Genomic DNA, 21,268 nt, shown 5'->3' with positions numbered 1-21,268 from the left:
GCCTCCATCCTCCTGCGACTGGCTTGGATGAGGGGCTTGGAGGGGACCAAGAGCCTCAGTTGGAGGGGGAACCGATTCTTTGCCTTTCACTCCTTGCAGCAGGCAGAGCTCCTGTGTCATCCAGCTTAAGGAAAAACGGGGCCAGCTGGTCAGAGGATGCAGCTAAAACAGGCACAAATACTGCTAGAGATGGTCCTGGAAGTTGCTACCAAACAAGGACCCCCTCTGGGGTCCCGATTCTCCCTCCGAAGGGAAGTTTCCATGCTAATGAAATGCTGCACTTGAGTCCTCCTCCACCTGGAGGCAGTTGTGTACACGGGACCCAAAGCCTGGCCCTTCAAGCCGTTGGCCCGGCCTTTCGGACCCTGTACTGGGCGGTGTGCTCGCTGCATAGGCCCTTTGACGCTCCCACCCAGAAATGACGACAGGGCCAGTGAGGCTGACAGTCTTGCTGTAATTGGGAGAAAATGGGCTGCAGCACATTTGGCAGAGAGAGTCACCAGCAGCCAGAGTTGGGGTTGTGCGGGCAGCCGAGGGGCTCAGGGCCCCCTGCCTCACGTGGTGAAGAAAGGAAGAAGAAAGGTCAAATTCTAACCCAGATGGGAAAGTTGGTCCCAGGGGGGCAGTTTCACTTCCTCTCCTCACTCGCAGGAAGGTGGGGAAACGGCATCATCTCCCCTTGCTGCCGAAGTTTCCTTCGGAAGAGGCTGGGGAGTTTCTAAAAATCTCCTACCTAGTGGAGACGACCTCCTCCACAGGCCCCCAGTTGGCCTCTGCTCTCTTCCAGCCACTTCACAGCAGAGTACAAATCCAGAACCATGTGTTTCGTGGGCCTGAGGGTGGTGAGGGGAGGACAGGGTGGCCAGAGGCAAAGGGTCAGGGGTCAGGGGCAGTGGCCATTCTCAGCAGTTCTAGGGAAACAGGGCCTTTCTCCCCAGCACCCTGCACAGGCTCAGCGGCAGCACTGGCCACCTGCCCTCCCAAAAGGCTTCCAAACCCCCACGAAGTGCCTCAGGGTAGAGAGGGTTCAGGCAAGGAAGACCACAAAGATGATGAAGAAGACAATGAGGATGAGGAAGATTTTGACCATGAGCCACCGGTTAGAGGTGACCGACTGGAAGTACTTGAGGATCTCTGAATGAGCGGCGTCAACATCCAGCTGAGCTCCCAGCACGTTCTCGTCGATCCTGGGGACAGAGCCAAAAGAGGAAAGAGAAGGACACTGGATTAAAAAGAAGGTTATTATAGTATAGTTACGGACATGGGAAGATAGTCACAACGTGTGGGAGTGGGAAGTACGTACATACACTGTGATCCCATTTTTGTGTGTATGCACTTGCGTCCAGAGAAAGCTCCGGAAGGATAACGCAGACAAGTCTTGGCTCTGGTTTGAAAATTAGCTCTGCAACTTATTAGCTTATGATCTTGAGCCAGTCATTCAGCCTCCCAACTCATTTTCCTCAACTGCAAAGGAGGGAAAATGAGGATACACCAACCCGGCCTCTCCGGTCGTTGTCGGCCTTAAATGAGTTAACAGGAGGTGCCCAACCCTTAGTAAGAGCCGCCAAAATGTTGGCTATTTGAATTTTTTGCTCATCAGGATTGATTGGTTTTCGTCTAAAAAACAGTATTGAATTTGTAACAAGGCGGGGGGGGGGGGGACGGCCATAGACCATTAGAGTTAGGAAATCCCAGCTCTGAGTTAAGACAGGAAGAAAAACTGCATGATATGGACAGGAAGTCAGGGGAGAAGAAAAGCCCTGCAATTAGTCGAACATGTCTCTCCAGCATATAGAGAAGTCCTCATATGAAGGGCCACCTCTTGAGACACTGCTGAGGAAAATAAAACATTTCCCTGCCAAACTGCATATGCAATCCTGAAAACCCAATACAAACCCAGGTCTTTGCAAAGGGAGCCCCTGGGAGCAGAGACCTCTGTGAGCTCCGGGGACAGAAAAGGTGGAGCCCTGTAATCCAGTTGGAACATGAGAGGCTGGGCCAGTGGCTGTAAGCCCAAGGTCCTCAGAAGGTGCTCGTGAGAACTGTGAACTAATCTCTGTCCAAATACAAGAGCCCAGGGGTGCCGGCTGGCTTATTCAAAAGAGCATGTGACTCTTGATCTTGGGGTTGTTGAGTTCAAGCCCCGTGTTAAGTGTAGAGATTACACACATGAATACATTTAAAAAGAATTCAGATACAGGAGCCTGGACTGTACATGATTCCCTATTTATATCAGAGTGGCTAACTAAATTAGTATCAGGTTTCCTACCTTTGGGCTGGAATTTCATTTCTCAGTGTGGATTCCACTGTCATACCCCAGAAAGCTCATCTTGACCATTAGGAATGGCTTTACTTAACAAAAATGGATAGTCTATGCAGTCTGGCATAAGAAAGATTTTAAACTTTTAAAATTATTTATTTATTTTGAGAGAGACAGAGAGAGAGTGTGCACAGGGGAGGGGCAGAGAGAGAGGGAGAGAGAACCCCAAGCAGGCTCCACACTGTCAACGCAGAGCACGCCTCAGGGCCCGAAACCACGAACCATGAGATCACGACCCAAGCCGAAATCAAGCATAGGACACCCAACCAACTGAGCCACCCAGGTGCCCTTGGCCTAAGAAAGATTTTAAATGGGAATCCATGAATGAAAACTAATGGCAGAGGGTACTGGTGGTGAAAAATTAGGTATTGGCAGGATACTCGGAGAAAGTAGGGGAGAGTAAAGATGGAAATGACGGGGGTGGAAAATAATGGCTTGGGAAGAAGGCTGAAGAAAATAGAAAGGGGACAAGTCTGCAAGGTGGGGAGGACAAAGGGGTGGATGGATGGAGAGGCAGGAAAACCCAGAGCACGAGAAGGTGTGTGTACGTTGGGGGTGACAGTAAAAAGGAGGTTGAATGGAAGAAAACACTAAGCCTAGGGACTGGAAAGATTATTTGACCACAATTCAGAGATCTGAGACTTTAGTTTTCGGAGTGTAAGTTTCCCCAAAGCTTCCTAAGGACCAACAGAGGAGTTGGGTCATGTTCAGAGGATACAGAAACTGCCTTTAAGGAGCTCCACAAGGCCAGGTTTAGGAAATCTGACTGTAATAACAAAATAATGATGGGGCACCCGGGTGGCTCAGCTGGTTGTGTGGAACTCTGGCTCAGGTCATGATCCCATGGTTCGTGGGTTCGAGCCCCATGTCAGGCTCTGTGCTGACAGCTCAGAGTCTGGAGCCTGCTTCGGATTCTGTGTCTCCCTCTTTCTAACCCCTCTCCCGCTCACACTCTGTCTCTAAAATAAATATTAAAAAATAATAACAATGATGATGGCGGCGCCTGTGTGACTCAGTAGGTTAAGTGTCCGACTTCGGCTTAGGTTATGATCTCATGGTTCGTGAGTTCGAGCCTCACATTGGGCTCTGCACTGATGGTGCAGAGCCTGCCTGGGATAATCTTCCTCCCTTTCTCTCCGCCCCCTCCCTCCCCGCCTCAAAATAAATAAACATAAAATAATAATGGTAATGGATTATCTTACATTGAATAAAAATAATCCATTATTCCTAGTAATGTTTAAAGAGAAAAACCTCCTTTTTAAAAAAATTTTTTTAACGTTTATTTTTGAGAGAGAGAGAGAGAGCGCGCACACGAGCAGAGGAGGCGCAGAGAGAGAGGGAGACACAGAATCTGAAGCAGGCTCCAGGCTCTGAGCTGTCAGGACAGAGCCTGATGTGGGGCTCGAACCCACAAACCACAAGATCATGACCTGAGCTGAAGTCAGACACTTAACTGAGTCACCCAGGCGCCCAAGAAACCTTTAAAAAAAAAAAAAAATGGGGGGGGGCACCTGTGCGGCTCAGTTAAGCGTCCGACTTTGGCTCAGATCACAATCTCATGGTTCATGAGTTTCAGCCCTACATCGGGCTCTGTGCTGACAGCTCAGAGCCTGGAGCCTGCTTCAGATGCTGTGTCTCCCCCTCTCTCTACCCCTCCCCCACTCTCACTCTGTCTCTCTCTCCCTGTCTCTCAAAAACAAATAAACATTAAAAAGATTTTTTTTTAATTTTTTTAAATGTTTATTTGTTTTTGAGAGAGAGAGACAGAATGTGAGCAAGGGAGGAGCAGAGAGAGAGGGAGACACAGCATCTGAAGCAGGCTCCAGGCTCTGAGCTGTCAGCATAGCAGGGCTCAAACTCAGTAACCGTGAGATCATGACCCCAGCCAAAGTTAGGATGCTCAGCTGACTGAACCACCCAGGCGCCCTGAGAAAGCTCCTTCTTTACAGAAGGATTCCAGCTGTAAAAATGTAGCAGAGAGGAAAGAATAAGAGAATTGCCATGTTGCCATATACAATGTTGCAAATGAATCAGGCAAGGACCAACATGGGCGGAAGGAGCTGCAAGTTCACACAGACTCAAATCATCACCTCATGGAAAAACTTGGTGGGATGGTCACCACAGTCAACAAGTGACTAAACCTGGCATCGCCAAGAAAAGGATGACCTCACCACGTGCCTACTGATAACAATCACCTACACAGCTGGCCAAAAATCTAGAACCTACATCCAATCGTGAGGAAACACTGGATAAATACACGTGTGGGACTTTCTGTAAGAGGCACTGGCCTCTTGAAAGGAAAGTCCGTGCCACAAGACGCAGAGCTTCAGAAGGCCGACTAAAGAGGCAAAACAATCAAATGCCACCTGTCAATACTGCCTGGGTCTTAACTTGAAGGGGGAAAAATGCTTTTAGCATTTTAGCGACTCTTTTCTAGCAGTTTAAAAAAAATTTTTTTTAATGTTTATTTATTTTTGAGACAGAGAGAGACAGACCATGAACGGGGGAGGGTCAGAGAGAGAGGGAGACACAGAAGCCAAAGCAGGCTCCGGGCTCTGAGCTGTCAGCACAGAGCCCGACGCGGGACTCGAACCCACAGACCGTGAGATCATGACCTGAGCCGAAGTCGTAGACTCAACCGACTGAGCCACCCAGGCGCCCCCTTTTCTAGCAGTTTTTAAGAACAGCTGGGGAAATTTCAGTATGCACTAAATACTGGACAGTGCTAGAGAACTGTTCGTTTTCTTAGCTATGATAATGGCATTGTGGCCGGTCAGGAGAATACCAGACCTTGGCAGATGTGTGCCAAAGTATTCAGGGATAAAAACATCATGATCTTTGCACTTACTTTCAAATGATTCAGAATTAAAAAAAAAAAAAAAAAAAAAAAGAGAAGGAAAGCAAATACGATAAAATACTAAGGGAATCTGGGTAAAAGGAACATATAGGTGTTCATTGTACTATTCTCCCCACTTTTCTTTTTTTTTTTTTTTTTTTTTAATTTTTTTTTCAACGTTTTTTATTTATTTTTGGGACAGAGAGAGACAGAGCATGAACGGGGGAGGCGCAGAGAGAGAGGGAGACACAGAATCGGAAACAGGCTCCAGGCTCCGAGCCATCAGCCCAGAGCCTGACGCGGGGCTCGAACTCACGGACCGCGAGATCGTGACCTGGCTGAAGTCGGACGCTTAACCGACTGCGCCACCCAGGCGCCCCTCTCCCCACTTTTCTAGTTAGAAATTTCATAGTTTATAAAATGGTGTGAAAAAGAAAACAAAGAGAGTAACAGATCAGCAGTTTTCATACCCGTAGAAAAAATAAGAAACACCTTTGGGGTGCCTGGGTGGTTCGGTCGGTTGGGCATCCGACTTCGGCTCGGGTCATGATCTCACAGTTTGTGAGTTCAAGCCCTGCGTTGGGCTCTGTGCTGACACCTCAGAGCCCGGAGCCTGCTTCAGATTCTGTGTCTCCCCCTCTCTCTGCCCCTCCCCTGCTCAGGCTCTGTGTCTGTCTCTCAATAATAAATAAATGTTAAAAAAATTTTTTTTTTCTTTTTAAAGAAACACCTTTTAGGCATCCCCTAAATGAAAATTCTCATGTCTCACGTCCAGAAAGTCTAGGATGGGACCCAGGAATCCACATACTGAAGAACTTAGGACTAAATTACTTTTTTTTTTTTTTTTTAAGTTTATTTCATTTATTTATTTTGAGAGAGAGAAAGAGAGATCAAGGGAGGGGCACAGAGGGAGAGAGAGAATCCCAAGCAGGTTCCACACTGTCAGCGCAGAGCCTTATGTGAGGCTCAAGCTCACAAACTATGAGATCATGACCCAAGCTGAAATCAAGAGTCAGATGCCCAACCAACTGAGCCACGCATGTGCCCCTACATCAGTGGTTTCTAAAGAGGGTGCTCAAATCCAGATCTACCAGCATGCAGGAAGCAAAGAGAAGAATGTTTAGGTCTATTTTATTATTTTTTTTTTTAACGTTTATTTATTTTTGAGACAGAGAGAGACAAAGCATGAACGGGGGAGGGTCAGAGAGAGGGAGACACAGAATCTGAAACAGGCTCCAGGCTCTGAGCTGTCAGCACAGAGCCCGACGCGGGGCTCGAACTCAAGTACCGTGAGATTATGACCTGAGCCGAAGTCGGCCGCTTAACTGACTGAGCCACCCAGGCGCCCCAAGTTTAGGTCTATTTTAAAACTTTCATCCTTTCAGGGGGCCCCTGGGTGGCTCAGTCGGTTAAGCGTCCAGCTTCAGCTCTGGTCATGATCTCACGGTTTGTGGGTTCAAGCCCCGCATCGGACTTTGTGCTGACAGCTCAGAGCCTGGAATCTGCTTCAGATTTTGTGTCTCCCTCTCTCTCTCTGCCCCTCCCCCGCCTGCACTGTCTCTCTCAAAAATAAACAAACATTAAAAACAAAATTTAAGAGGCCCCTGGGTGGCTTAGTTGGTTGAGGCCTCCCTCATCAGGGAGGCCACAGACTACCCCAAGTCTCTTCTGAGTATCAGACCACACATCACATGCCACTCGGATGTCCCATCTGGCACTCGGCATGTCCAGAACAAAGCTCGTCCCTTTACCCAGCGCCAATCTACTTCATCCTGTATTCTCGCCCCGAGCACAAACTCCTTGCTGTGGCGCACCGGTCCTTTGCGGCCCTGCCCCCTCCGGTTTCCTTCCTCACCACCCCCCATGCCCTGTGCGGTAGTGCTGCATTCTTGGAATCCACCCAAGCTCTTTTTCATTTCTGAGCTGGTCCTCCCCGCCCCCCCCCCCCCCCACACCCCAGAGAATGGCCTTTTCTTTCCCCTTCTTCGGCTGGCATTCCTCCTCAAGACTTAGCTCGGTATTTTTTACTTCTAGAAAGAGGTACCCAGTCTGAGTTCCCTTATCTCCTTCACTCCCTGCCCTTCCCATGCTGAACTGTAACTGTCAGCGTATGACGCTCCGAGTGGACATGAGCTCCACGAGGACCAGGACTGTCTTTCACCGTCCTATCCCCAGATCCAGCAGGACTAGCTTGCAGCCGCGACAACAGGTGTTTGCTAAACCAAGGACTAAATGAATACTAACGCTGAAAGATACTTACGACGCTGTTGCAAGGAAGACTAGAAGGTCAAGTTGCACGCGTGCTATCGTGTTAACTATTTAAAACACGTACGCGATGGACACAGAACCCCAATGTCTTTTATAATTCTGTCTCACTGGATCTACAGTAATATTCTAACATTCAAAGTACATCACAGCCTGAGGAGCTGTGCAGTGTCTGTGGAACAAGCCAGTAAGGAGTTCCCGAGGTACGAGCTGAACCAAGTAAGTGTCAGTCTTTTGAAGTCTCTTGATTCTAAGACCAAGACAGCTGTACTCACAGCACCTTATAAATGGCCGGTACCATAGTTGTTGAATAAATAAAGATCCTATTAACCAGTGGTTCTCAAACTTGGATGCTCATCAGAACCCTCTGAGCTTACAGGTCATGATCTCACAGTCTGTGGGTTCGAACCCCGCGTCGGGCTCTGTCCTGACAGCTCGGAGCCTGGGGCCTGCTTCGGATTCTGTGTCTCCCTCTCTCTCTGCCCCTCCCCTGCTCTCTCTCTCTCAAAAACAAAACATTAAAGAAAAAATTTAAAATAAATAAAAGAACCCTCTGAGCTTACATAAAAATGGGAGATTCCTGGCGGGCCACTCCACTCACAGGCACGGAATCTGAATCTCCAAGTGTGAGGCCAGGGACCTATCTTCTTCACCCCTGCCTAATTAAATACGTGAGGCTGCTTAATGGATCGGTACAGGGAAACCTGCTTTATACAAATCCAGGTGTTCACCAGTTTCACTCGACCTATACCCCAGCGTGAAAGCACTCTGCTAGGCGCCCTGGGGAATAAATATCAACCAAGACTGCGTGCTGCTAAAAGGCCTAAGAGCAAGTGGGCAGGCACGCGGAGCCGTGTGGATTCCTCTACCTCCCACATCGCCCTCTGCCCCTCTCTCTGCCACTGGCCCCCCCTTGTACTGAGCTGAAGAGGCTGAAATTGTGTGAGGAACTGGGCGCGGTCTGAGTAAGTAACAGCCAAACAGTTCTGAAACTTTGTGAAAGATACAAATGTACACATTCAAGAGGCTCAGCCAACCCCAAGAAAGAGAAATGCAAAGAAAGTGACATCTGGACACTTGCTGGTCAACTGCTGAAAAACAAAGACAAAACAAAACAAAACAAACAAAAAACCCCCAAACAACTGAAAAGTAGCCAGAGAGAAAGACATCACATAAACAGTTCATGTTACCACTGCCTTCTCATTAAGAACAAAAAAGACCAAAAGAGAGTAGAGTGATACATCTGAAGTGTTTAAAGAGAAAAACCATAAATCCAGAATTCTATAACCAGGGGAAACATCCTTCTCTATAGAATGAGGGTAGGGTCGCCTAGCTGGCTCAGCCAGTAGAGCCTGCGGCTCTTGAACTTGGGGTTGTGTGTTCACACTGGGCATAGAGCCTACCTTTAAAAACACAAAACAGGGGCACCTGGGTGGCCCAGTCGGTTGAGCGTCCGACTTTGGCTCAGGTCATGATCTCGCAGGTCCATGAGTTTGAGCCCCGCGTTGGACTCTGCTGACAGCTCAGAGCCTGGAACCTGTTTCAGATTCTGTGTCTCCCTCTCTCCCTGCCCCTCCCCTGCTTGTGCTCTGTCTCTCTCAAAAATAAATAAAACTTACAAAAAAAAAATGGGGTGCCTGGGTGGCTCAGTTGGTTAAGCGTCCGACTTCGGCTCAGGTCATGATCTTGCGGTTTGTGAGTTCAAGCCCCACGTTGGGCTCTGTGCTGACAGCCTGGAGCCTGCTTCTGATTCTACGTCTCCCTCTCTCTCTGCCCCTCCCCTGTTCACAGTCTGTCTCTCTCTCTCTCTCAATAATAAATAAGCATTAAAAAATTAAAATAAATAAAAATAACAACAACAACAAAAAACAACTACAAAACAGGGGCACCAGGGTGGCTCAATCGGTTAAGTGTCCTGACTTTTCAGCTCAGGTTATGATCTCATGGTCTGTGGGATCGAGCCCCGCGACAGCTCTTTGCTGACAGTGCGGAGCCTGCTTGGGACTCTCTGTCTCCCTCTCTTGACCCCTCCCCAGCTCGTGTGTGCACACATGCTGCTATAATACTCTCTCTCTTTCAAAATAAATAAACATTAAAAAAAAAAAAAAAAAAAAGAGGGGTACCTGGGTCACTCAGTTGATTAAGCATCCAACTTCAGCTCAGGTCGTGATCTCACGGTTTGAGTTCAAGCGCAGCATCGGGCTCTGCACTATTCAGAGCCTGCTTGGGATTCTCTCTGCCCTACCTCTCTCCACACACTGTCTGTCTGTCTGTCTGTCTGTCTCTCTCAAAATAAATAAATTCAAAGAAGAGAGAGAGAGAGAGAGAGAGACCTGGTTGGCTCAGTATGTTAAGCATCTGACTCTTGGTTTCAGCTCAGGTCATGATCTCACAGTTCGTAAATTCCAGCCCTGCACTGGGCTCTGCGCTGGCGGTGTGGAACCTGCATGGGATTCTCAGTCTTTCCCTCTCTCTCTCTGCCTCTCCCCTGCGTGCACGCTCTCTCTCTCAAAATAAATAAACTTAAAAAACAGAGGGAAAGAAGGGTGCCTGGGTGGCTCAGTTGGTTGAGCGCCGACTTCAGCTCAGGTCATGATCTTACAGTTCGGGAGTTCGAGCCCCATGTCGGGCTCTGCGCTGACAGACAGGAGCCTGGAGCCTGCTTCAGATCCTGTGTCTCCCTCTCTTTCTGCCCCTCCCCCACTCATGCTCTATCTTTCCCTCTCTCTCAAAAACAAAAAACATTTAAAAAAAAGGGGGGAAAGAGAATAAAAGTGAAATAAAAAATTTTTCAGAGAAAAGAAAAGTAAAACAACATGTCAGCAGATCTGCACTACAAAAAATGCTACAGAAAGTTCTTCAGGTTAAAGGGAAGTGATACCAGACAGAAACTGGACATCCAGGAACGAATGGAGAGCGCTGGAAATGGTCAACAGAGAAGTTAATCGAAAGACAATTTTTTCCTTTTAATTTCTGTGAAACAAAAACCATAATACTGGATTAGGGGATTTCGAACGTATGTAAGTGCAACAGATACGACAACTAGAGTGTAAAGGCTGGATGAGAGGGTTGCAAAGTTCTTCCATTTCACATGAAGGAGGCTGTAAAAGCTGATGATGTAATCCCTAGAGGAGCCACTTAAGAAAACAGGAAAAAGAAAAAGCAAATAGTAAAATGGTAGAAATCCAACCTTGTCAAAAATTACACTAGTTTTATGGAATCACAAAAGACCCTGAATAGCCAGAGCAATCTTGAGAAAGAACAAAGCCGGAGATATTACACTCCCTGATTTCAAACTACACTACAAAACATTAGTAATCAGGGGTGCCTGGGTGGCTCAGTCGGTTAAGTGTCCAACTCACGGTATCGGCTCAAGTCATGATCTCATGATCTCATGGTTCATGGGTTCAAGCCCCATGTCGGGCTCCACGCTGATGGTGCAGAGCCTGCTTGGGATTCTCTCCCTCCCTCTCTCTCTAGCCCTCCCCTACTTGCGCGCACGCTCTCTCTCTCAAAATAAACAGTAAAAAAGAAAAAGAAAAAAAAACTGTAGTAACTAATACTGGCACAAATGCAGACACAAAGATCAACGGAACATGAGAGAGAGCCCAGGAATACATCCACCCATGTAACATCAATTGATCTACAATAAAGGAGATAAGACTATACAATGGGTAACTGTCAGGCAATCACTTCAATAAATGGTGTTGGGAAAACTGGACAGCTCCATGCAAAAGAATGAAACTGGACCACTGTCTTACACCATACACAAAAAGAAACTCAAAATGGATTAAAGACTTGAATGTCAGACCTGAAACCATAAAAATCCTAGAAGAAACCATAGGTGGTAGACTCCTTGATGTCACTTAGTGCGATGTGTTTTGGACCCGACGTCGCAGGCAAGGGCAACAAAAGCATAAACAACAAATGGGAGTACAACCAAACTAAAGAGTTTTTGCACGACAAAGAAAATGATCGGCAAAGTTCGTTTCTACTGCGAGGGAGAAAAGTTTGCAAGTCATATATCTGATTAAGGGGCCAATATCTAAAATAGAGAACGACCTTATACAACTCAACAGCAAGAACTCCATAAACAATCCAATTAAAACATGGGCAGAGTCCAAGTAGATGTTTTTCCAGCGAAGACATCCAGATGACCAACAAGCACATGAAAAGATGCTCAACATCACTCATCAGCATGCAAACCAGAACCACAATGAGATACATGACTTCCTACCTGTCAGAATGGTTAAAAAAAAAACAAAAGAAAGAAAGAACAAGTGTCGGCGAGGATGTGGAGAAAAGAAACCCTTGTGCACAGTTGGTAGAAATGTAAACTGATACAGAGATCACGGGAAACAGCATGAAGATTCCTCAGAAAATTAAAAATAGGGGCGCTTGGGTGGCTCCACCAGTTAAGCGTCCGACTCAACTTCAGCCCAGGTCATGATCTCACGGTTTGTGGGTTTGAGCCCCGTATTGGGATCTGTACCAATAGTGCAGAGCCTGATTGGGATTCTCTCTCTCCCTCTGCCCACTACCCTCTCAAAATAAATAAATAAACTGAAAAAAAAAAAAAAAAGAAAAACAGAACTACCATACAATCCAGTAATTCTACTGGGTGTTTATCCAAAAAAAAACCAACAAAAAAAGCCCTCCAAAAACCACTAACTCAAAACGATACACGCACCCCTATGTTCACTGGAGCATTATTTACAACAGCCAAGATACGGAAGAACCCTAAGAGTCCATCAATAGGTAACTACTCAGTCACTTTCTTAACACGTCATCCTGTTATAATTCTCCCTGTAGACCTTATCACTACCCGGAAATTTCTTGTCAATTCTTTTGAACAGCTGTCCTCACCTGCCCAATTGACTTTTGTTACCCATGCTATGGAGACTCCACGGTCTTACTCATCGCTACATCACCAACACCTAGAACGTCGCCGAGCATGAAACAGGTGCTCAGTAAACACTTGTTGAATGGATGGACTTGGCCCTGTGGGTGGGCCAGATTTACTCTACTCTTCCAAAGGGCATCAAGTTGTCCCGGGGGAGCTTTAGGATGCCACCCTATGGAGAGGAGAAGGTCCTTCTGTCTAGGGTGAAAGAGAGACTCTCACCTCTGAATGGTCTCTTCCTGCTCCTTAACCATGTGTGCCAACTGCTGAAAGATGGAGCCCAGCTCGACAATCGTGGACTCAATGTTCTGCATGGTGTCTGCCCGGCTCTGGATGTAGGAATCCTTCAGAGGAGAGAGAGCACACGTGAGCACTGGGAGCTTCCTCAGGGTAGAGCCTGCCTCTTTAGGACTGTCCCCGCTTGCCATTCCACGCAAGGCACATTTCAGCCCTTGCTGGTGGCCCACAGGGGAGGACAAAGGAGCATCTCCTCCCCAGTTCAGAGCCCAGGTACCTGCTCATCAATGAGCTGCAGCTGCTGGCTGGTCCGAGAGTCCATCATGTCAATGGCCACATCCCCGGAGGCACGGGACTCCGCCCCCAAGACCACAGCACTGCCTCCTACGGAGAGAAAGGAAAAGCACTTCTTAGGTTCAAAGCCCACATGCTCTGGATGTGAATCCCAGCTCTGGCACTTAATAGCCTTGTGACCCTGGACAAATCATTTAACCTCTCTGAGCCTCGGCTTCCTCAACTGTAAAATGGGGGATAGTAACAACTGCTTTCCCAGAGGGGGGTGGTGACAAGTGAGAGAGGGGCGCCTGGGTAGCTCAGTTGATTGAGCATCCAACTTTGGCGCAGGTCATGATCTCACAGTTTGTGAGTTTGAGCCCTGCATCGGGCTCGCTGCTGTCAGCACAAAGCCTACTTCAGATACTTTGTCTCCTGCTCTCTCTGCCCCTCCCTGGCTTGTGCTCATCTCTCTCTCTCTCTCTCTCCCTCTCTCTCTCGCAAAAATAAACATTAAAAACAAAATTAAGTGAGAGAATGAGAATGAAGTAAGTGCACGAAAAGATTAGAAACCATCATCGTAGTGCATGTGACTGACGTCAGCCCCAAACACGAGAATGTGGTAGACTGAGTGTGGACCACGAATGCCAGCAATGAGGTTTGACCTCTGAAAATCCTAGCACGTCCCTTGCTTGTCTGTTCTCCTACCCTACTGCTGCCATCACGGGATTAGAGGATGCCATCAGAGCCAGAGGAACTGGGTCTCTCCCCTCAAGGCTCCCCTCATCACCTATGACTTACCCAGGTGGTTGGGGGCAAGGGGCAGGGCTGACACAGGCGCCCGGGAGAACTGCTCCCGCCGGTTCCTCTGCTGCTTCAGGTTCTGGGGTTGGGGAAGAAATGCAAAGGTCCTGAGGCCTCTGGGAAGCAGGCATGTTAGAGGGGCCCTCTTGTTGGTCCTTGACCCTGTTACCTTCACCCCTCCACTTGTTCCTGCTCCATTTCTCCCTTGGGCCCTTAACCCCAAACTCCTACCCCTCCTACAGATTTTCCTTACCTCTGTCCTCACTTCTAAAACTGATTTGAAGTCATTGGACATCGAGGCCAGTTTCGACTAGAAGAAAAGGAGAGAGAGGATCAGCCAAGGAAGACAACACCTTTCTCCCTTCTGCCTCCCCCTCTACCAACCCCAGGTCCCACCTGCAGGGAGACCACGATGGTGTTGGAATGCGTTTGCAGGTGCCGGCCGCTCTGGCTGCCCTTGGCCCTCACAAAATCCTGAAGCTGGGCAATTTGTTTGTTGAGGCTATTGATATCCTAGGGAAAGCCAACAGAAAAACTGTTAACAAAGGGTTCCTCAGCCAATGTCTCTCCCGCATGGACGGCTCTGACATGGAGGGCAGGGCGGAAGTTACAAATGGGAGGGAGGGTGCTTCAGAGTCAGACCAGAAGGGCCTGCTAGGATGTTCCAAGCCAGAAGAGGCGAAATATGGTCTCATCCATTTGTATACAAATTTTTTTTGAATGTTTATTTATTTTTGACAGAGAGAGAGACAGACAGAACATGAGTGGGGGAGGGGCAGAGAGAGAGGGAGACACAGAATTCTACGCAGGTTTCAGGCTTTGAGCTGTCAGCACAGAGCCCGATGCAGGGCTTGAACTCACGGATAGCGAGATCAGGACCTGAGCCAAAGTCGGATGCTCAACCGACTGAGCCACCCAGGCACCCCTGGTCTCATCCATTTGTAAATAAATGACTTGCTTACCCTCTTCGCCCTACGGCCCAACTCTACCCTGTGAGGCCAGGCACATGGCCACAGAACTGCTTCAAAGGCCAAAATCTCAAGCCCAGAGCACGCTGACTGACAAAGCACCTGTGCAGTAGGCAGGAGACGGGAAGTCAAAGTCTCCACGATGGCCCAGAAACATCAACAAAATGCCTTTTATACACAGAATTCTGTTAAAAAATTATTATTGCGGGCAGCCTGGGTGCCTCAGTTGGTTAAGCAGCGACCCTTGATCTTGGCTCAGGTCGTGATCTCACACTTCATGGGATGGAGCCCCACGTCAGGTTCTGTGCTGACAATGCAGAGCCTGCTTGGGATTTTGGGATTCTCTCTCTCTCTCTCTCTCTCTCTCTCTCTCTCTCCACCGCTTTCCCACTCATACACACACTCTTAACATAAATAAACATTAAAAAAATATTTTTATTGCAAAAGAGTGAAAGCTGTGACTTATCCGAGGTCACACATAAGGAGGTACCGTAGCACAGCCAGGCCTTCTACACCAGACCAAGGCATCCTCTGCCCCCTGATCTGGCTTGGCAAGTTACCGAGGGCCACATGAGACAAGAGAGATGAAAGAGGTGGCCACAGAGTGGCAGAGAAAGCTTGCCCAGGGGGTTGGGGGTGGGGAGCCCAGGGAGAAGAGGTCAGGAATAGTGAGTTCAAGGAATAGGCTGGAAGACAAACTGGATTAGGCAACTTCTAGAATTTCTCCAATAGGCCCCAGGTAGTATTCCAGGTGCAACCATTCTTTTCTTTTTTATTTTTTTATAAGTCTATTTACTTATTCTGAGAGAGAGTGAGACAGAGAGAATACCAAGCAGTCTCTGCACCAACACAGAGCCTGACGTGGGGCCCGAACTCACAAACCTCGCAATTGTGACCTGAGCTGTAAATCAAGGGTGAGACGCTTAACCAACTAAGCCACCCAGGTGTCCCCCTGCCCTACAGCAACCATTCCTGAGACCAATGGATGATTTTCACTGCTGGCTGGCTGTCTCTTCAGAGCTGATGCACCCTCCCTAGAGTCCCGTGGCCAAAACTGCATTCCTGCATTCCTGCATTCTAGCTTAGAAAACGGCACCACTTCCCACCGAAGTGCCCAACCAAGCTGGAAGCTTCTAAGTCACACATTCGTACCTCCTAAGCCCATCTATGTGCCACAACGCAGCCACACTCGGCTGATTGCTGACCAGGCACTCGGCACTTTATATTTGTCTACTGTGCGCCACACGGCACGCTACGTAGCTTATAACTTGCTCTTTGTGGTGAAACTTAACGTGGACGACAACTCCTAATCCCCCCACCTCCAACGAAAACCTGTTCCCCCTTCTCCCTCCTTTTCTGTTTTGGTAAATGGCACCGCCAGTCGCCAGCTGCCCAGACCAAACGCTGGAGAGCCGTCCTCCTCTCTTTTCCCTTGATCCACATGGAGCCTACACGGAGCCCACAGAGAACCCAGCCGATTCTAACAGATGCTCCGAATCGAGCCGCTCAGCTACTTCTCTCTAACTCTACTCTAGACCAAACCACCACCTTTGCTCTCTCAACTATAGCCAAGAGCCTCCTAAATGACCTTCCCCTTAAAGCCCCCCCGCAACAATCCGTTCTCTACACAGCAACCACGGTGAGCTTTTGAACCAGAAATGGAGCAGGTCCTCCCTCTGCTGAAAATCTTCCAAGAGCTTCCACTCAAGTTAGAACACAAACCAAATTCTTTGCGCAGCTTACACCTGACTCTGTGTGGTCCAGCCCTGCCCATTTCCCCAACCTCATCCCCTCCCAGTCTCCTTCTCACTTGCGCTGCTGCAGCCACACTGGCCTCTTTCATGTTTATCAGATGCATTAAGGTGGCCCACCCTTCAGGGCCTTTCCCTTTGCTATTCCCATTTTCTGGAAAGTGCTCCCACCAGATCTTTACATAACTGGCTTTTCCTTTACCATTCAGGTCTCAAAGTCACTTCTCACAGACTATCCTTTCCTTTCCTTTTCTTTTCAATTTTATTTTAGAGAGAGAAAGAGAGTGTGAGCAGGGGAAAGAAGCAGAGGGAGAGGAAGAAAGAGAGGATCTTTAAAAAAAAATTTTTTTTAATTTATTTTGAGAGAGTGGAGGAGGGGCAGAGAGGAGGTCAGAGGATCCAAAGCAGGCTCTGTGCTGACAGCAGAGAGCCTGACCCAGGACTTGAACCCAAGAACTGTGAGATCCTGACCCGAGCCAAAATCAGATGCTCAACTGACTGAGCCACCCAGGCGCCCCAAGAAAGAGAGGATCTTAAGCAGCCTCCACGCTCAGCACAGAGCCTGACATGGGGCTCGATCCCGTGATCCTGGGATCACGACCTGAGCTGAAATCAAGAGTCAGACGCTCATCCAACTGAGCCACCCAGGCGCCCCTCACAGATGATCTTATATCACCCCATCTAAAATAGGCCCCTACCCTGAGGAACTCACTTCCCTTATGTCTTTAATGGGATTCACTACCCTGAAGTCGTCTGACAAATTCTACTTGTCGAGTTTCAGATAGGAAATCCTCAAGGGGAGGTACCCCATCTGTCTTGTTCACTGGGGAGTCCCCCAGAACCAGGCAGCTAAAACTCACTCAATCACGTGAGTGACTCCAAAAACAAACAACTCAATCCTCACATCCACCCTACGAGGTGGGTGTTGTTATCAGCCCCCTCTTATTTCTGAGGGCACTGAAGCTCAGGGTAGTCAGGCAGCTTACCCAAGGGTACACCATAACCAATGGACTGTCTGAGAACAGGCTGTGGTTCTTCAAAGCTTATGCAATAGCGCCCCAATAGTTCATGGTATCCTCTCTCTTCTACCCTGCATGGCACCTCTTGAACACGTCTGCCCTGGCCTTTGCCACCATCATCTTTTCACTGGACAGCGGCAGCAGCCTCCTCCCTGGCCTCTCTGCCCATCCATGCTCCAGGCTGGTATTTCCCCCCGGCGGTCATTCAGTCAACAAATACGGAGCACCTTTTCTACACCAGACACTATTATAGGCAACTGGGATACATCTATGAGCAAGATGAAAAAATAGCAAGAAAAAGCTCTCCGCTCTTGTGGCACTTATATTTTTCTCTTTTTTTCTTTTTTTTTTTTTTTTTGGTTGGGGGCTGGGATGAGGTAGATGAGAGGGAACGGAAACAATAAAGGTAAGTGAGGGGCGCCTGGGTGGCTTGGTCGGTTAAGCGTCCGACTTTGGGATTTCGGCTCAGGTCACGATCTCACGGCCCGTGAGTTCGAGCCCCACGTCGGGCTCTGTGCTGACCGCTCAGAGCCTGCAGCCTGTTTCAGATTCTGTGTCTCCCTCTGCCTCTGCCCCTCCCCTGTTCATGCTCTGTCTCTCTCTGTCTCAAAAATAAATAAACGTTGAAAAAAAAATTTTTTTAAATAAATAAATAAAATAAACGTAAGTGAGTTAATGATACAGAATATTAGAAAGTATCAAGTGCTATAAAAAGCACAGTTTGGGGCACTGGAGCACTAAACAACACGCTCAGGGTAGGCCTCCCTGGGCAAACAACATCTGAGCAAAGACGTGAACTTTCTTTTATAAGCCATGCCTCTGCACCCTGTTTCCTTTGTCTGGAATGTTCTTCCACTGCCTCTACACAAGCCATGACACCAGTTCAGATTTCACCCACCTCTGTAACATTTTTTCCCAGCATTCTCAGACTGTCTCATTCATCTTTTTGAAGCTCTGTTTTGTGCCACTTGCCTTCTACTCATTCTAAGTACGAATGTACGGGACTAGATACACCTTACAGACAATAAGCCCTCAGGGTGGAATTCTTGCCTCAGGTTTGTGAGGCAAGGGCCCAGCAGGGCTTTGTACACAGCACATGACCAAAGAGTGTCCACTGACTCAATGGATGAGCAAGGTCTTTGGGGCTGGCTCCAGAAACTTGCTCTGGAGCTCCAAGACAAGGGGAAATTGATGAAAGCGATCTGACTGGAATGCCAGCTCCCAACAGCTAGCAGCTCACCTGTTTGATGATGTAAGTTAGCTCTTCGATTTCCACTGCTTTATCATCGAAGAGGGACTTGCGCTTTGCCACTGTAGAGACAAATGAGGCCAGGACGGGTGAGGTCAAAGACAAGGCTCAGGGAGTCCGGTTCCTTAGAGCTCTTTCGTTCACTGCCCCATCTCTGAAAGACCCCAAGAACTCACAGATCGTCAGCTTCTCCAGCTTGGCAAATGTGTTGCTGAGGTCTTTCCCGATGCGCCTGGAAGCAAGCATTAGTGAGGGCACTAGGAGAAAGAGCAGGACAGGACCTATTCCTATTCCCACATTAGCTCCCTCACAGCCAAGGCCACCAAAGGCAAGCCAACTCCTTCCCAGACACCGCACCACCCCACCACGTAACTTCTCTCAACTTACTTGGCCATGAGGGTAAATTCACTACGCTGCCGGACAGCACGCAGAGCCGGCTTGTTTGTCTGGATTCCATTCTGAAAAGCAACATCAAGAGCTGAAGCTTTAGTTCCCCCTCCCCATTTCCAGCTTTCGCTATTCCTCAGGTGCCCACTAAATTCTCTCTAGCTCTTGTACCGGACAGTCTAATCTTGTCAGTAGTTGTCACGCAGAGCTCAGATTTGAGCACAGGTGGACCCAGGTTCAAATCTCGACTCCACCACTTACTAGCTAGAGGGGTTGGGGCAAGTGACATGCACCATTCTGAATATCTATTTCCTCTCGTATAAAATGCAGTTGCTGGAATCAAGCAGCATCAGGGCTATAAAGTACTTTAGTCATATACCTGGTACGTTATAAGAACTAAATAAACGACAGGCACTGTTAATATTCTGTTTCTCCAGTCAGGAAATCAAAGAGGATAACTGGAAAGCTCTTGGTGATCATACAGAAGAGCAGTAAAAAGCTTTAAAATTACAGTCACTCAGGGCCCACTTTGATTCAGAAAGTCTGGACTGAAACCAGGGAATCTAATTTTTTAAAAAGCACTGCAAAGGAATTTCGACAAAAATTACTTATCAGGAAAACTTCTTTCATTTTACAGATATAAAAACTGAGGTCCCACTAGACTTTCTGGCCCAACATTCTGTGGTCACAGAGCAAACGTATGGTAAGGACTATTCCAGAACCAGTATTCAAAGTGCCTGTCTCTGAGCTAAAGGCTCTTTCTAGAACGTGTTCCTTACCCAAACCAAAAATACTGCGGCCACCTCTCACCCTGAGATATTCCTTGCAAAGTAACAACCCTACCCTCTGGGGGATTTCTCACACAAAAAAAGTCTAGGTCCTTGCCTCCAGAGAGCTGGCCCACCCCATTCCCTGTTGCTTAGTAGATCCTCCAGCCCCCTCCAAGCTCGATCAGCTCTCCATCGCGTCACCCCCAAAATTCAGTCCCTCAACAGTGCTGGAGCACAGCCTCTCCCAGATTTCAGTAAGGCTCGCTCCTGCCTTTCCCACTCCTGGTCCTTACCTGACGGCTCTGCAGGGACTTGCAGGCAGACAGGAACTCCTGGGTCCGATCTCGGCAAGACATGGTGTTGGGAGGGGGAGGGACCAGGGCCGCTGGGGGGGGCAGAGGGGCGATGTCGCTGCTGCTACTGCCAGCAGTTGCAGGGGACAGGACCTGTGTCTTTGAGAGACCCAGGTAGACACCCTGATCCGTGTTCTTAGACCCGTAGCGTTTCCGCGGGATCATTGAGACGCATAACCTCGGACTGTTGTGGAGGGGAGAGTGTCATTCCCTAGGCAGCCTCCTTCCCCATAAATCCTTCCCCCACCCTCCCCCCGCCCCAGCCAGCAAATCCTCGGGTCCCTTCTGCACCTGGCACGGACTTTCGCGCCCAAAGCTACCCGCAGATCCTGGGGCCGGCCCACGGCGAGCAGGGGCCCGCTCTCCCACCCAATCGGTTCCCCCTCCTCAGACTCTTCTTCCAACTTGGCTCCGGCGGCCAGAGCGCGGGCCGGGGGCCTTGAAACAGAGACAGGGCCAAAGGCAGGTCCCGTGGCCCCGAGGCTCCAGCCCGGCCTGTGCAACTGCCCCAGGCCCTAACGGGGTCCTCTCGTATCCGCGGATCCCTTCGACTCCTCAGGGAGAAACGGTGACGGGCCTCCTGAGGAGGACACACTTCGGTGGGCGGAAGGGGGAAAAATCTCTAGGTGTTTATTTGAAACAGGAAGTCCCACCCCCGCCCAAATCCCGCCTTCTGGGGGGACTGCGACCACCGATTAGCTAATGCCGACGTCTTTCTCAACAGGGGCTTTCCTGATTGGACGACGAAGTATTCCCTCAGCCCGAGCCGGGCCGGCAGGACTTGCCCGCTCGCCCCAGGTTCCCTTCCCCCCATCCCGTCGCCGCCCCCGGAAAGCCGCTGCCCAGAGCGGACACGGTGGCCAGACCCCTTCTAGAGCGAGTCCTACCTCCTCTCTGCCGCCTGCCGCCGCCACCACTGCCACAGTCTCCCGGGTGGTCACCGCCTCCTCCCCAAGCGCTAAAGCCGCCGAAACCCGACCAAAGCCTAGAAGCCGCCACGTCACCCACACGTAACTCCACCCCCGGTGACGAGAAGGCGGTGCCGCACCTTTTGGAGCACAGCAACCAGAGAGACACGCCCCCCCCACCAAAACGCAAGAGCAAGTCCGTCCTCCCATTGGCTAGGCCGCCTG

The 21,268-nt window shown here is 49.1% G+C and overlaps 1 protein-coding gene across 4 annotated transcripts; it reads right to left on the bottom strand.

The window, feature by feature from the left end:
• Positions 1–434: 434 nt before the first annotated feature.
• STX5 (syntaxin 5) lies at positions 435–21,268 on the bottom strand. Of its 4 annotated transcripts, none has more exons than XM_025915574.2 (11): positions 21,023–21,161; positions 20,076–20,319; positions 19,013–19,083; positions 18,802–18,857; positions 18,617–18,687; positions 14,035–14,151; positions 13,892–13,948; positions 13,636–13,717; positions 12,839–12,945; positions 12,547–12,668; positions 435–1,187 (listed from the first exon to the last, which is right to left on the bottom strand). In XM_025915574.2, the coding sequence occupies exons 2-11, from the start codon at positions 20,298–20,300 to the stop codon at positions 1,028–1,030; spliced, it is 1,068 nt and encodes a 355-aa protein (XP_025771359.1). In that variant the 5' UTR covers positions 20,301–20,319; positions 21,023–21,161; the 3' UTR covers positions 435–1,027. The 4 variants fall into 4 exon arrangements, with proteins under 4 accessions (XP_025771359.1, XP_025771360.1, XP_086533263.1 ...); XM_025915575.2 differs by lacking the exon at positions 21,023–21,161 and adding an exon at positions 20,427–20,687; XM_086677137.1 differs by lacking the exon at positions 18,802–18,857 and having other exon boundaries at positions 20,076–20,167; positions 21,023–21,268.

The sequence above is a fragment of the Puma concolor genome, chromosome D1 (assembly GCF_028749965.1).
Source record: "Puma concolor isolate L17-30 chromosome D1, mPumCon1.1.hap2, whole genome shotgun sequence".
Classification (NCBI taxonomy): domain Eukaryota; kingdom Metazoa; phylum Chordata; class Mammalia; order Carnivora; family Felidae; genus Puma; species Puma concolor.
This window is presented reverse-complemented; position numbering and strand designations above follow the sequence as displayed.